The sequence below is a fragment of the Branchiostoma lanceolatum genome, chromosome 9 (genome assembly GCF_035083965.1).
Source record: "Branchiostoma lanceolatum isolate klBraLanc5 chromosome 9, klBraLanc5.hap2, whole genome shotgun sequence".
Lineage (NCBI taxonomy): Eukaryota > Metazoa > Chordata > Leptocardii > Amphioxiformes > Branchiostomatidae > Branchiostoma > Branchiostoma lanceolatum.
Genome location: NC_089730.1, coordinates 15,737,660 through 15,755,147, shown reverse-complemented (window position 1 = coordinate 15,755,147; position 17,488 = coordinate 15,737,660). Strand labels below are relative to the sequence as shown.

The window sequence follows — 17,488 nt, the reverse complement described above, 5'->3', positions numbered from 1 at the left end:
TAACACGATTGCGTTATATTCGTTAAGTACTGCGATACTGCTTTATGCTCCGTGATTTTCATTCCAGTTAATATCTATTCATATGTAATTAACTGTACTTACCTTAATTTTGAAAACTCCACTCATCAAACGCACCAAACAAAAGGTATAAGCCCCGGGGACGCTTCAGAATCGAATAAACTACTGTCTTAGCCTTTTATTTATTGACGTAATGTGAAATAATCCACGGGGCTTACGAGTTAATGCAATTTCTGATAGTTTGGCCGCTTGTTATAGACATAATTGTCACTTAGCACGAGATTAACATCGGAATCTAATTCAGAATCACTATAGAATCGTAATATGATTTGATATTACCTAACATTACATAATGCATTTATTCGCATATTTGCACTTAAACACTACTGAGGAAGCATACATAAGCCCCTTAGAATATCGTTAATGCTAATGATATGAGTATAGATGGACTAAAGCTACTGTTTAGCAGTGACTGAATAGGTTGGCGTCTGTACAAAGAAAATTGTGCTGACTAGTTGTATTTCAAACATATGGGTAAGATAGTCTAAGCGAGTGAAGGTCTCTAAGGTTGCCCTATAAGGCCTACTGCTATGCTATGTCGAATGTCGCATACACTTTCTTTTTGTCTGAAAAGCTAAGTGATATGACGGGGTGTCATTTTATGACCAGTGTGAGCTCAATCTTGGTGGCAAGTTTCAAAGGAAATTAAGAAATGAAGGGCGTGGCCTGGGCGAGAGAATTCAATAGCTAAGAACATTTGAAATATCTAAAGTGTTGTCTTTTTGCTAAGATGCTAGCAGTTCTTGGGTGTCAATTTTCCAGATTCTCACTGGTTGGCAAGATAGATACTAGTCTGCCAAGGGTTGACAATGACAAGAAGGCCTATTTTCCGTACGGTTGAAGATAGATAAATTATAGTTGTCCAGTACCTGAGAATCCCCTTTAAACCCCCTACCTAACTAAGGCCTCTTGGGATACCCCTACTCACTCCTCTTGAAAACAAGTACCAACTACTTCAACACAATCAATGTTAATCTACCCTGACATTTTCCCCATAGCCGTAAATATTTCATGGCTTTCTTTCTGATTCTTTGTGTATTGTGGTTATCAGCACACAAGGAGCAAATGTCAGCCCACTGGGGAAGGAAGGAACCTATTGTTGTACAACAACAGAAAACTGATATACACACGAAAGTTCCGCTCCACCCACTGCAGTTCCATTCTCCTCCGGTGGAAGAAAAAGCGCTCTCAAATATTGTTATTTTATCCAAAGTTTTCCAGTTTCGTACTGTGATTAAAATGGTACACTGGCACATTCTCGTAAATTGTTTACTGCCGCATGAAATATGAATATCGAGAAATAAAGGTTATAAAAATCACGAAGCACGTGAAAAATCTCTGTTGAATTCTAATCAGAAAACTCATTAAGTGCGCGCAGTGCTGGGCCCATATTTTACGAGGGACGTGTGAAAATGCTACGCCTCGAGCTTTCACGCCCGGAGTAAGCGTGTTTTATCGTGGCACCTTTACACTTTAGGATTATTAAGACTGATCCTAGAGACCACAATACCTTAACACACAGCTGCTTTACAGATAACTCTCTTGTCGTACGGTGCATTTTCTTGGACAATGGGCTCCTGCTATTTTTGAAACGCTAGTTCCACCGCGATGGTTTTCAGTAATATACATATAGATGACGTTTCGATTTTAGCCTGGGAGCTCTAATAAAGGTTTAAATAACAGAGGTCATTCTTGTGGTCGATGAAATCTCCTAATGTAGCTAGGTGTCATAATGGAGAATTGGAAACACGAATGAATGGCTCAGTCTAAAACGCTTGTCTAGTAAGCGTTTTGCTTCTATTGACATTCAGGAAGTTGGGAATTAAAGTGGACCTTTCGTTCTTTTCTCTAAACATATCATGGGTGTCAATATATTTGATACAAGCTCTATGTCATGATGTAGCCTGACTTAATCACACTTCTAGCAGCCCTCTCACCGTTTAGATATCTAGAAGCTTGAGTGCCAAGAACTTCATTTCAGGGGAATTTGTATTTGGAACATCTTAATCCTGTTAATTTATGCATATCTCAGACTGAAAGATAAAGAACTGTCTGTTACCATAGTGGCAGAACATCCTGACCTCCTGTATTTAGTGATGAAGAATTTTTCAGCTCCTATTGGTAGTACCAGGAATGGGAATGATTGTCTCAAGCTCTCAGGGAGGACACCTTGTCAGCCCCGGAAGTAAGAGATTGTGTAACACAAGCTAAGCTTTCTGAGCCCAGTGATTCAAAATATGCTGTCTAAACCATCTATATGCTGGCCACCTACAGTTACATGTCATAGTGATGCCGGTGGGCTATTGTTCGGAGGGTATCAGCCCTTAAATACATTTTTCTCGATGCCGTTGTTTTGACGATGACTACCCAGCACACTTTATGCAATAGACGTTTTCCCGCTAATACTGACTTAGCGCTTGAAAACAATTCACAACCCTTTAGTTCGTTGTAAGTTTAAGGCTTTTCACTAGGACGGCGGCAGTGCGGTGACCTCGCTGCGACCTAGATTGGGTTTGTATAACCCTTGACTTCATGATTGGAATATCATGCAAAATGCAAAAGTATGACTGAAAATACAACAAAACATACAAAGCGTAAACACATTCGTGTCTTGTTAATGAAAGAATTTGAGCGATCTGTCAAAATTTAGGTCGCAGCCAGGTCGCCGCCCTAGTAGAATAAATGGGAGTATTAACGACAATAATTTGACGTATTCCCTCGGCAGCTTGCGAACAGAGATGCTTCAAGGCTAACAACTAACGGAGAGCCATCCAGGTAGATGGAGCGATAACAATGGCGACAAACGTCTGGTTACTGGGATTTGCACACCTAAAGGGCTTAGTCCAAATTCCCACCGCACGCCATCGATCAAAATAATACACTGGGAGTCACGGTTGATATTGATCAGATTACTTGCTTTCTATTTTTGCAGCAGTCACAAGATGCACTTTCCTAATCCCTGAAAATCTATCATTCTAGATATATCTGAGATAAACGTGAATCTACCAGAAAAAAGTGATAAAAGCTTTATTTTATTTCAAACACGCAGGAAGGCAAATTTATTTTATTTCAAACACTCAGGAAAGCAAACTATGTCAAAACCAGAGATCGGTTTTAGAAGAGTTTCAGATCCTTTATGCTCCAATTCACAAATGTCTATCTATGTCACTGCTTGGGTCATAATCAATATATATCAAGATAGTCACCTAGCAAAGGAAAAAAAGTAAATTTTGGCCCTTTTTCTGGTGTATCCCTTTTTTGTTATGTATTGGCCTGAAAAGATTGTAAAATATGCGCATTTGTGACTCGTCTTTACTTGCAACAACATGGCAAACATAATTTTCTGGTATAGATCATAGCACAGCCATCTGTTTAGCATATATACTACAAAGACAAAGTAATAGGAAATGTACGAAATATCTTGGTAAATGAATTATTTTTCCTCCTTCCTGCAAATTCGGTTTTCATACGTGGCTTTTGAGAGCAATGACTTGCATAATATCCTAGGTAGTGCGCTACTACATCTCCGACAAAATAACCACATCTGACGGAAATTTATGTCGCGGTTGCACCTCTGAACTTACCAAGTTAACGCTCCATATTGGGTAAAATATTGCTGAGGTAGCAAATTGGCTTCCATCAGTGCCTTTAGAATTAATCTACAGAGAGTCGTATACGTGTCATTACGTCCTGTATGAAACAACTTACGATCCCAAACGAGGGTAAATTGCTGCAGATGGCGCTAACGGTATGCCCTGGTTATGCCATTTGGACGGAGATTTATCGCATTGTCTTATCTCAGTTTTGGGTCATGCCAACTACCTGGTATCGATAAACTTTTGATATGATTGATGGTCGTGCTTTGCATATAGTAGGATGGTCTATCATTGTCAATAAGGGAATATTCCACTTTTATTATCATCGGGGGAGCTACAACTATATACATTATATTTTTACCCGAAGCCCGTACCCAGGAAGAAAAAAATGCAGTATATGCTGTGAGGGCAAACAGGATGTTTAAAGAAAGAGGAATTGTTTCATTTATTCTAACATCCAACTATTTTAAGTGTTGTGGAAATGGATTAGCTGATATTGTTGTTTGCATCATCATCGGTAATCGAGGTATTTGTAAGTAGTTAAGTGGGGGGGGGGTGCAATTCCATAATTGCAAGGTTAGGAGATATAAATTGTATAAGTCGATGTTTGCAGTTGAATAAAGACGAGAATGAATTAAAAGGGCCTGATTTCTGATTTAGTGAAGTCCCTTTTTCTAGACGACGTGAATGGTTCATGTCATGTGAATTAATCCCCCATGCAAATAGATACGACCTATACTGTTTATAGTATTGTAGAATTTGTGGTGATATTTTGGGGTTTGGTTTTTATCACGTCGATTCCGTTGTACATAATTACCTGTTGATAATTTTGAATATGACAGAGAAAAAAAACGACATATTTTAATGATTTTTAGGCTCATAGGCAACTCTTTATTTAATCAGTTCATAATTTATGGTTTTATGATAATGAGTCATGATGATTGACGTCAACATCTAAACTAACTAAAAACTTCTGGGTGAAAGCATTTTTTCACCTTTCCGTCTATTGTGTTTTGTCTTGTACGCTGCAGTTTCGATCAATTGCTGCCTGAATACTTTATCAGATTATCCACGGCCTAAATACCGTCCGTTATTGCTGTATCGTGCAATTAGCGACGGCCTTTAAGATCAAACAAACGGTTAAAATGAACTTATATGGCCATTCATTTCATAAAGATGAAAGAATAGTGGTGATTCGGATATATTGGTCATTATACATGTACCTTGTTTAATGGCAGTCAGACTTTTCTTAACTTCAACATGTGTCAACAGATTCAAGTACGTTGAAAACCAATTCATATTACTATCGGACGTTGCTACTATATTTTCTACAACCTTAGCGGAGCTCTGCTTTAACCTTTTTTTTCTTAAAGATAGACAAAAGGGATTGGAGTGCTGTGCTTGTAATGTGAAGTATCCAATCGTACGATTTGTAATTTTCCAGATTTGCACAGATTTACGTACTGAATAAGTATTGTACAAAACATTGATACCAGCTTCTACTTCCGCCACGAGTCGCCGGTGCACCCCTCATGTCCCTCCCCGCATTGACATTCAATCCTTTACTTAGCACCTTTACAGTCCCCAGCCGGGACCTAATCAAAGCCATTGTAACAGTATCGACATTTCGAGTCCTGGGACGAAGCCCATTGTAAGACCAGCGGTATGATCCGACATTTCCCCTCATTAATTATGCATAAACTGTCTCATCAAACACGCTCGGTTCGGTCGATGGGATCCAATGATTGTGCGTGTCACGAGGCAGCAGTTAGGATGAAGCTTAAACTCCAGAGAAGCTTCCATCACCTCCAATAAACATACCTGTCAATTACTACAGCGTTTTTGATCCCTCCATTGTTTCAGGGGCTTTGTTCGCCAATCAATACGCTTTCATTTCATAGTATTTTACGGCAGAGCCAGGTTATAACTCAAAGATTTAGATCTTGACTTGCAGAATATGCATGGATTTTACGACAGTGCCGAGCTATGTGCCAAATGTTTGATGTAGATACGCTCGGGCTGCTCTAGGTATTCAATTCAAATATCTTGCGGCAGAAAGTTTTGGATAGTGACGTTTACGAGTGAAGGATCTAGAAAAGTGTACTATGGCTTTATCCTTTATTTCCATTAAGGTCTAACAGGAAATCCAGCAATAGTTAGTTTATGTTCCAATAGAGAAAGATTTGAAGCAGCATTTTAGTCAGATGTCAAAATATGTACATTAGAAATATCACAACCTACTCGCTAACAGCCTTCTTCTTTCCTCATCTGTGTACATGTAAAAAATGACTATTGTTATGCCAATGGGTAGACAATCATGAACATTCCCGGAAGTAGGTGTTTGTCAATAGGTCAATTGTACTATCTTGACACGAACAGGCCCTCTGCAGCTAAACGTTCTGGAGTGGCCTAACCACCGGAGGGGATGTCTGCCCCGCGAGATCTTCACTGCCTTCCAATGACGGGTTCACTGTCTCAGAGCCTCTCGTCACACTGGGTGTTAAAAAATCGTAAATAAAGCATCACGAGGAACAAAGGAGTAGCTGTGACGACTGCGTGATTGATTGGTGTAGCTGATGGAGTCTATGATTGATGGATTGACGAATGTCGTGAGAATCGAAGTTTTCCTGAAAGCATTCTGCCCCAGATCGTAACCCATCCCAATGACTATGGGCACATAATTCACTAGAGTCTGATAGGTCCATGTCGGCCGTAGCGACTGCATGGCAGTTTAACAGCTCTGATCGTAAGACAACAGTCGAGTATTTTGTTTTTGAAGTTACCTGCCAGTCAATGTCAAATTTGCTTCTGTCGAAAAGTGATTAGACGTGAAGATATAACCACTCAGCTCATTCAATTTTGGCACTTAAAGTCGTGGCATCATTGGAGTTTGATAGGTTGATGTCGTCTGTACCGACCGCGTGGCATCAAAACAGCTCTGGTCAAAAGACCAGATAGAAAAGAAGTATAGTTTTTTTTCTAAAGAAAAGTTACCTCTCAGTTCATGTCAAGGTTGCCTCCGTCGAAAAGTGATTAGACGTGCGAAGAAATAATCAGCACATTCCTTTTTGGCACTTGAAGGTTGACCGTGGCTTACCCTTAATGACAACTCATCTCGGCAAGCTGCCGAAGACACATGGCGACGTCTGATCCCTCACGGTAACCTGCCGTACATTGCCTTAACGGCACCTTTGTTCCATTACGGTTCGCCGTCCTGTGTCCGAGTTCAAAGCCCCAATTTTTTGCTCCAGCTAAGAACTATAACTTATTCATCGAATTCAATCATAAAGATGTCTATTTATGGTGGGAAGTATTTATGCGCGATGGGTATGGTACCGTCTGACTTAAGGTGACCAGAATATTACAGTGGTTGTAGATTACTCACACTGACCTTCGACGGATCGATAGTCACCTCTGATGACCGGTGTTTGGTAATGTATATGTAACGGGATTTGATGAATTTTCCCATCTACTCAATGTCCTACACCTTGACATTGATCTTCAACGTTATCATCTTATTACAAATCGGCAAGGAACAATAAAGGTGCGGCGAAGACCCCAGTCGCCTTTACAGAATGTGTCTGCTACGTAAAATTTACTGTTTGATGTGCTGACATGGAGGTCGAAGCTGGTGGGTAACATGTGCCTGTCCCTACCCACAATATCCCATCTGAATTATTTACAGGTGTGTTTCGTGTTACGATGCCAAGTAAAGTCGTGAGAACCTGTTATCTGTCTGGGGTATATAAGTCCTTTGACATCATGAAATTCAGGCATGTTGGATTATACAATCGGTAGTATACATCCGAGGGTAATGAGCAGAAGACAATAAGAGAGTGGGCGGTTGGGTATGTTATAACGCAGTATTTTATTTCTAGGCTGTTTCTTTAAAATTCAGGGTCTTTTCACTTTGTAGAAACGACGCTGGAGACCTTGTGACGAACTTTGCAGGGAGTCTAATAAATGCTGTCATTTCCATTTTTCTCTTTGAATATCTTTTGATACTTAAAAGTCACCCCCTGTCTCGTCATGTGACTCGTGTGGCGCCACAAAAGTCGAACTAATCCTAGAGTTAATTCAAGACCCTGACATATGCCTAACGGCACCTCTGAAGTTATGTTTGCATTATATTACTTGGGAATTTACTTGATGAAAAAATTGTAATATACAACATACATGTGACATGATTACATAACCTAAAGGTAGTAGACGACACGGTATGATATACATGACATAATTTTCACTATGGAGATTAGTTCCATTGGCAAGAGTTCAACATACAGGATACAGTTGTGAACTATTGTCAGTGTAACACCGTATGTTCTATTACATAGGACATCCAAGCGAGGTAATGATTTCTTTCGTCTCGAGATCTCATATAAGTGCCGCTATTTCTTTTTCATGTTTTACAACATCACACTGCTACTCTCGATATGATATTGTTAGTATTTTGTACGTTACAAAATACCTGAAAAGGAGACATTTAACCTTAGGTGAAGTTCTCCTTTACTAGCGCCCCCGGTAATCCTCATCGATTGCCGTGTCTCCGGTTCTTATCCCCTGCACTGTACAGGGATGACCTCATCGCCACCTCCCAGGATAGATACCACAAGGCCCGTTCGATAGACTCAGGTTACTTCAGTGCCGAGTAAAAAGCTACTCTTGCTACTCTTATTGAGGGCGACTGAAGTCAAGGTCATCATCGAATATGATTATCAAACACACATTTTTTTCTACCCCGAACGGAATTGTAAAATCGAGTTTTTTTTCAAACTTTGAACAAACGAAAGAATACGAATAAGGAAACAAGATATATCTATATATAATACAAATCCGTCAGGGGTAGAAAGTTTGGTGACTGTTTTCGAACTCGGAGTTTTTACAACATTAGCACGGGGCGAAGTCACGCTCAAGCAAGTATATGTACAGTGCGATTGTTTATTATGATATTTTCTAAGTAAATGTAACGGTGGGACGTTTATTTGGAAAAAAAGCAATGATATAGTTAACTTTGTGCAAACATCGCAGATACATGTATGTATAGTATTCAGTTAGTTTTCAATTTCATTTAACGACTGCCATTCTGTACCTTAAATGCACCTAATATTCAGATACCCAAGGTCTTTACCCTGGTAATGGGTGGTCTCAACTTTGAAAATGGCCTCTGTCATTACAAGGTGGATACGATCGCTAGAAATAACGGAGGCAGGCAATTTGACTCAGCTGGTCATCTTTGAAAGAGACCAAACCGAGATGTAGAGAAAATGAAGGCAGCTGCAGACACCTCAGTAAGACCACTCAGGGATAATGACTTGGTTCACACTTGGACTGATTAGACAGTGTTATCATCACCAAGGGGGTAATGTTGATATCTAACATTAGGTCTTCGTAACTAGTACTGTGATTTGTATCTTTGGTCTATACGTAATGTCACAATATGTGCATTGCTATCTTGATATCGTAAACAGCATTGTAGAATACAAATACCTTTTTTTTTCAAATTAGCTTGTTTAGTCCAAACGCTAAAATTTCTCACTACTTCTTGCCTTTGTATATGCTGTTTAAACCTCAATATCCTACTAGACTTAGGTCTTAAGTTCTCCACGCCTACTCAAAGTATATCACCTAACCATCAAATCCTTGCCGTAAGTCATCCTTAAAGTTTTCAGATATGGGAGTAACCCTTTTTCCACTTCCAGTTCTATCCTACACACCGTACGTTTTCATTGACGTACATGTACAGCATTCACCCTTAATTTTGTCCGTGTATTTAATAGAATAAATGATGCTGAAAGCAATAACCTATTGCCAAGTCTTCAAATTGTTCACAATGACTTTCATCAAAGTCAAAAACTTTGATAAAAGTCACAAAAATGACCTTCTGTTTTTCTTTTCGCCACCTGTCATTTTCCTCTTTAATTCAACATCATGACCTTGTTTCATCACAATCTCTCCAAACTACTCTGAGGTTATCAAGACCAGAGCCAACCCTCCAGAAGCTGAAAAAGTACTGTTTGAATGTGTGTGGAGATGTCCGTAAGCTGCTTTTCTTGTCTTTGTACACATGGGGAGTAAATGCTCTCGTCAAAGAGGTTTGCTTTCCTCGCTAGGACTTAACTTTGGCAGTAGCTCTGAAAGTCAGATTTTACTTTCATCTTGTGCAATAGCAATAGAAATAAAAATGCCATATATATATTTCACTTTGACCACACAATAAACAGTGCACCATGAACACCAAACAAAACTATGAAAATAAAAGCTTGATGGCTGTACAGTTAGTTCCGGTCAACACTTCAAATCCACCAGTTTCCCCCACGGCTGACTATGAATGTGTGCCAGAGGATACAGTTCAATCCTATCTCGTACAATTTTCACTACCGGTAATACAAATACACACAATGTCTAAAAGTCCACATGACAGTCAAGTGGTACATCCTTTGTCCAAAGATGTTTCATATTTTGACAAGCACCATTATACCTAGCTGATAACTTTCGTATGTTCCTTTTGAGGGTCTTATTATGACTAACATTCGCTTACTGCTTAATTGAGGTACCGTCATTGCAAGAAACTGCAAAAGCAAAGGCAAACACTTCAGATAACCTTGACAGCAACCCATAGTGTCGATGGCCCGTATTTTCATGATCCCAAAAGAGATATATATCTTTCTGCTATTAGCGTTTTGCAGTGGATGGCGGCATATTTCTCCTTATCTTCAATCTTCAGCCGAGCAGTGACGTCATAGAAATCCATTTTCCACAGAATGTGGAGGTAGAATGTAGCTCGTGATAGTCTCTAGGAATTTGTGCCTTTCAAGCAATGCCTTTTAATGATATGCAAGAGCAGGTGTGGGCCTATCTGCACTAGTGCAGCCGGACCTACCATTAGAGGTGACATTGCAACTAAGACAGATACTCTGGTATCTTGCCTCTCTGGAGAGGTAAGCTATCCTTTTACGTCAACCATTTGTAAGGATGAGGCCGTTAAGTTGGATTCCACTTGATCACTCTTTTAACCGCCGACCTTGCTGTGTCATCGCCACGGGTTTGAATGCTAATGAGTAGTATAAGGCTTGCCATTCCGTCCAAGGTCTTGTAGTCTGTTTGGGTATGCCTGGATTGTTCTTGAACGTAAGTCATGTAGTCCAGCTTTGATAGCTCTAGAGAAAATCGACGCCCTAAAGAATAACTTGAAGAATAACCTGAATATTGAATCCATTTGACACTTCTGTAGTAATAGGACTCGTATTGTGTCACTATAGCTTTATCTTGATATCTCAAATAATCCTATCTTGTCAATGGATGTGTTAAGGATAAGGATAGTTGAATAAACATGCCTTGCCTAATAGCCTTAGAAAAAGGTCAAAAACTCATTTTTATATTTGATTTGAAAGAGAATTTTTTAGAAATTTGCCAGGTACATTTTAGGTCGTGTCTTCTAACCCAAGATGAGTTTGGTATGACGAACCCAAGGATAGATATGTCCGAAGGGTTTCAAGTTTACATTTAGATAAATACCGACTGTAATCGCAGCTCGTATAATGGGCACCCACGGCATCTCTCTTTGTGCTGTAGACCTTGAGATGGATTTTGACACAGTAAAGTAGAATGCTCTTTTCATATAGTTAGGGTGAGACTCCGCGAGAGTGGTTTATGTCCCCTAAAACGAGCTTAGCGTAATTGCAAAGGATATCAAGTGCTATTCAGGGCGTGAACTCTCGTAAAGGTATCAACACGTAACGTCACTTTATATCCTAGACGAAATTACATTCGTTTGGCTTTATCATCGTAAAGTCTTCTTCGGTGTTGAGTACAGGTAGGCTTACCGGACATTGAAGAAGTTTTATGGATGACGCCTAAATTGTTCGTAATTATCATCCTAGAATAGATAATTGTCCCATCTACGCCAAACGCAATTTAATGTGTTATGCCATGAAACTAATGAGGCTGGAGTTCAAAGATAGCGTCATGATGATGCATGGAGAATAGACAGAGGACATTTGCAAGGTTTGCAAAGTGCCTTGAACATGTCATTGAATATCATGATTAAACAAATGATACGAAACATGTACGTGGCGTGTACAGGTTTATCATATCCTCGGCAAAGAAACAACATACGTTCGTATTAGCATGAAAGTTCATTCGGGTTGGTAAAATACATAATGAGAAATAAGCTGGTCTCCAACTCAAGCTCAAAGAATTGACCCACCGGAATTTTCAAACAAATCACTCGTTGAGAGGTTCTTACTTCGTGTGTCTATCAACACCGAGGAAATTCCCTACCTAGAAGAAGTACGAATCATTAGATTTAGCAACAACGATAATGCTTTTTTTCCCTTAATGTAACAAAACTCAGAATGTTTCTGCGATAAGTATCTGCACCATTGAAGCCCCTTGCTGACAAATGCATTGCTCCCCATCAAATGATAGCCGTAGCTGTAGGCCATCTTCGATAGGTGTGCTTTTAGCTCCCTTATCTTCACCAGGTGCCAGCAACAAAAGGTAGCGTTCTTAGCCGTCCCGTTAGTCTGCTTTCTAGGTGCCTTGTTTGCCATTTGTACTGATGGACGGCGATTAATGTGTCATTCCTTGGGCTAATCGGTGAACCACAGGCCGACAGATGCAATAAGAATGGGAGATCGAAGAGTTAGGACTGGTAACTGCAGCTTGCTTCAGAAGTGTAGTCTCGTCATAACATGACAGAGGCTCTGTTCAAATGGTGGAATGTATTTGATGGCTTGTGGAAGAGGAAATCTGCTGTTTGCCGGTTTTCAGCAGCTGTCACAGGAAATCGCTATCTGGCAGCACATTCCATATTACAGATTCAGTTCAGTTCATCCTCTGTGAGATAACACCGGTGTCTTCATAAGTTCCTGTCGAGCATGACAGGGTGAAATTCATCATCCTGAAGTCTCACGTCCTTCTCAATTACATTCTCATGTGTCAAAGAAGAACGACCACGTCTACGACTCTCATTCGGTTTCCACAGAAGAACCATGCCAGCCATTTCTTCGTGTCGCATGCCGTGTCCCGCCAGTGACATCCTACTTAGAGATTCGAACCGGTTACGCCGGACCGGTTCTGGACCTGTAAAAACGTTTCGGTTCAGGTCCAAAAAACCGAAACCCAGTGATTCGGTTCTGGACCGGTAAAAAAATCTAGCACTCACAAGCATACCTTAGCTTTATTATATGATTTTTACTGCAAAGTCTTTCATAAATCAGTATCCAATGATTTCTGCGAACATGAAAACCGAGACTATATTATACGTTTGTGAATATCAGTCATCCAGGTCCCGTGAAAGAAGAATAGATTTGAGTCTTAACTACTGGATTGTTGAATTTTAATCTCAGACGTTTCAAACGCCCATCCGACGTTTTTTTGTCAATGAAAAGAATCTGCTCATTGTCAAAAAATGTCGGATGGGCGTTTGAAACGTCTGAGATTGAAATTCAGTAATCCAGTAGTAAAGACTCAATTTTATTCTTCAAGACTATATGAGCGTCGACTTTAGGCCTTGACCTGAGATGCCACTGTGAAAATCGGAGCTCTGAAGGTCATATGTGAAGATTTAGTTTCCATGCAGAAGATGATTAACTCCTTGAAACGAAGTTATAGGCAGGAAGTGGCAGGTCAGAGCTTGTAGAACTACTCATATATCAAACATGACAGAGAGTGAATCCTTTAAGAACGTGTTTGATCTGTATCTTGTTTAGGAGGAAACAAACTCATAAATGGGACACTCTAATGTTTGAAACAAACCAATATAAACGACCATAGACTAAGACTCTTCTACAATTCATGATGTTATTCCCAATGTCTTAATTTTCGTCATGGCCACTTTTCTACAGGATCACCAATTCTGTCCGCAAAGACATTCTCAATGCGGACATTTATCAAATATTTCCATTCTTAACGAGAGTCTGCAAAATTATGCTCAGTTATATTCTGTAAGTGTTTCACGCAAATATGCTGCATCAATATTACTTCTGGTGTGCTAGTCTTCGAATAAAGCCAATTGGTCCCACCATACTTTCGAAAGATGAACGAATTTTACTTATATATGTGAATACTTTACTTTGGGGACCACATCTGTAAGCAGCTACACCAGTCCTATAGTTGCAGTGCAAAGTGAACCAGTGAAAATTGCCCTGAGAATGGTGACAGGCGTCGATTGAGCAAACACTTTTAGTCAAGATTGCCCGTTGCTAATTGTATATTGTTTGAGCGAAATGTTTGTCTCTATTTCTTTCAGAGATGGTACCGGTCCTGACTGCTTGACACCAATTCTGAGGCTATCTCCAAGTAATATGTGACGGCACCATGGGCTTTGGAACTTTCATAGCTTCACTCCGAGCCTCTTGGGTCGGCTACGCGTTAGTGCTGCTCTTAGCCTCGTCTCAAGCATCGTGCGTCCTGATCACCCAACCCGTGCCCAACACAGACAACACCCAGGCATGCGAGTCCATCGATGTGAATACAGGGCTGGTAGAGTACCGACCGTGCCAACCCAACGTGATTGACATGGCCAAGTTGGCGGTACCAAGAGTCGATCCGGCCAACAGTACGTGTGGATTCCCCGTCAGTCAGTTCTGCACACTGGTAGGTGGATTCTAATGGAGTCTTTCTGCTGGGTTAAAAGAATATTGACGGTGTCACATCCACATACATGCATACAAGTTCCGCAACAGTACAGTAGGTAGCTGCCAGGAGGCCCATTCTCGAACTTGACCTTTCTCTTACTGACAGTTACCTACCTACTAAATGTTATTTACATCCATCGACAGATTCTTATCTTGAGTTATGTTGTTTACATCAATCATACGATCACAGCCACTCCACTATAGAAAAACCGAAAACATAACATTCTGTCGAAGATGATTAAGGAGAAGAAATGTGTGTATGAGGAAATGTCCAACGAAATATTACGATGAAATATAGGCATTGAGAACTACCCCATTACTAAGTTCACTTTGCCCCCGGACTCGATTCAATCTCGCCCCTTTCAGCTGTAACAGGTCTCAGTCGGGCAGTTGCCAGTTCAGGCGCTCGGCGATAAAATGCCGAAATCGTGCTTCATCTTCCCGGTAAAGTTAAATTCGGTCATTTGTGGTATCATCCTCAATGTTTTTAATCAGTTAACAGTACAAACTACAAAGTTTTAAATGGTTATGTTATTCCTCTCTATTTACAAATATCTAATTTTAGAACTCCTTTATATAATTTGTTTTATCTTATTTCAAACTTTAATCTTTTATTTTCTAATATGTTTTTAAATTATTTTTCAACTATTTCTCCCTTTTTTGAAATATTTTCAAAGTTATCATTTTATAGTTATGTGTCATTGTTCATAATACAAACATCGTGTTTGGTTTCCTTGTTTTTCGTTCAACATGCTTTGATGTAGACCCAAGACAAACACGAGATGACTAGGAATGTTATGATCTCCAAGCAGATCTTTAGAGTCCTCACGGAACCATCTCAATCCTGACATCTGCTTGGATAGTGCGAATTTCGATTTCACGGAGAGTTTGGCAATAAGTATGTTTCATATCAAACTATCGATTTGCTTTAGAAAGTTACCGTGAAATCTCCATCCCAAACCACCAGCTGCGTATTCGCATGGAAATTCCAATTATGGATTTAGAATATCTTAATTGACAACGTTGTCTTTCAATCGCAGCATGTATAATAGATTTAGGTTTAAAACGTTACTTACGTTGTAATTTCATTGTATTTGTTTATTTTTAATTGAGATTTGTGGAAGGATTAACATAACAAGTGACAATCACATTTTCAAAATGTCCACCGGAGACCTCACTGTAAGGTTTCATCCACCCATACCGAAAATGACCTCTACTCTTTACGGCTGGTTCTTTAATAACGCGCTCTAGGTGTGGCTCTCCAATTTCACGTTATATCAGAGAGGACGTTCTTCACTGGTGTGGAGTGAGGAAATAGGTGTAAAGTGTCTTTCACAAGGGCACAACACTACCAGGGATTCGAACCCAGAACCTCGTAGGCTATACATTTCATTACAGATGGAGCTGATCGTTACCCCGCAGCGATGCCATAGAAGTGTGGTCTACCGTGTTTTTGAGAAACCTAAGAGGGTTGGCTAGCATATGAGTTATTGCCAACCACTGGAAGGAGCATGCATCAGTCTCATTATTTTCTGAGTTGCGGAGACTTGCAGAGTGATTTTGAATTAAAGCCACATAAAAAGGATTAAGAATACATGAAAGCACCATCATCGGCTATAACGTTCCACACCCCGCAGGCGATTCCTACAGGCCATGTCCGATAAAATGCACCCTAGTACAGGCCGACAAAGTGCACGTTAAGATACAGGAGCACTCCCACATGTCGAAGATATACTTCTCTCCGTCTCGCAGACTGATCCCCCGAGTGAGCATATGCTGCCAGATTGTAGCATTGGTCTGCACGTAACGAGACTTAGATTGGCAACAATTGCCCCCATCAATATTACATTTGGTACAGAAGATAAAAGAATTCCGAATAGTTGACAGATCATTGCTTTGGGATTAATAATATTTTTTTCTAAATACGTCTTCAAAACAGGTATCATTTATGTTTTCAGCAAAAGATGTTTGGTTTCAATAATTTCACGATCAATTTTCATGTTATCAGCCTAACTAACAAAAAGAAAAGGGATGGAGCAACAGCTTCCTTGATGGAGTTTCCAGACGTTGCCAATGGTTCGCACATCAAAGCTATAATTGATAACTAAATTTGAAAATAACATTTCGAAACTTTTTTTGAGTCACCTTTTTAACCCTCTATGTTGCTCAATTCTAAATTGATTGATTCTTTGATATGGGTAGAATCGGAGAAATGTCAAGTTTCCCCCTGCAGCAAATTTATAATCTCTGTGGACTTTGCGATGTGGAATTAACTATAAATGATGGCGGCACGATCAAGTAGTTGCAGTAAAACCCCGGTCCGATGCCTATGTATTGATTACAGGGACACTTGAGACTTATAAACGATGAAATAGCACCCCAGTCAACCATTCTCCGCCTGTAGGTTATGCGATAACTATTGGTACATTGTACAAATGTTCGTTTCATTATTCCCTGTTGGGTTTTACTCCGGGTGTCCATGGAGATATCAAAGTGGACAGCAAAGGTTATCGTACGAAAGGAAACGCTGAAGTTATTGCATATAACGTTTGAAAGGTCGCGGTTGTACAACATGATTATGTGCCGGGTAGAGAAGATGGTTGCTGCTGCTGGCATTTGTCCCAAGGCCGCTCATGCAGATCACAGTTAACGGCACAATGTGGTTTATTGCAGTTGTCAAATATGAAAATATATGATCTCCACAATTGTAGCCCGTTCAATATTTAGAGGCATTTTCTACTTATCTAAAAATGTACCGACCATTTCCTGCAATGTTCAAAGGAAATCCAAGCTAATAATCGAAATTGCTTTGTCGTCCTTTGTCTGGATCTATGCCATGTACGTCAATCGACCCATTAAAGGGATGCAATAATGAAAGGTTCAGCAATACTATGGACCCAGGAGAACCATGCAAATATTTATAGACATTCACGGCGGCTGTACCCCACATCATAAAGTAGGCAATGTAGGACGCATTTGGTAAGACCTGCAAGCAGGTCGGAGATGTTGACAGAAATTTACCGCTAGTGGCGTTGTAATAACGGTTAGAGTGTTGGGCGCAGGACCCGAAGGTCCTGGTTTCGAATCCTCTGACATACCACCGATGTTGCGCCCTTGGGAAAGGTACTTTACACGACTTTCCTCTCTCCACCAAACCGTTAAATGGGTACCTAA

At 40.1% G+C, this 17,488-nt stretch overlaps 1 protein-coding gene across 6 annotated transcripts in view; it reads left to right on the top strand.

Moving 5' to 3' along the window:
• Positions 1-17,488, top strand: part of LOC136441988 (netrin-G2-like) — a 76,966-nt gene that overhangs the window by 45,345 nt on the left and 14,133 nt on the right. For all 6 annotated transcript variants that reach the window (XM_066438573.1, XM_066438567.1, XM_066438568.1 and 3 more), the window contains one exon: positions 13,927-14,273. In XM_066438573.1, coding sequence (XP_066294670.1) covers positions 13,995-14,273 — 279 coding nt within the window. In that variant the 5' untranslated portion in view covers positions 13,927-13,994. The remainder of the gene's footprint in view (positions 1-13,926; positions 14,274-17,488) is intronic.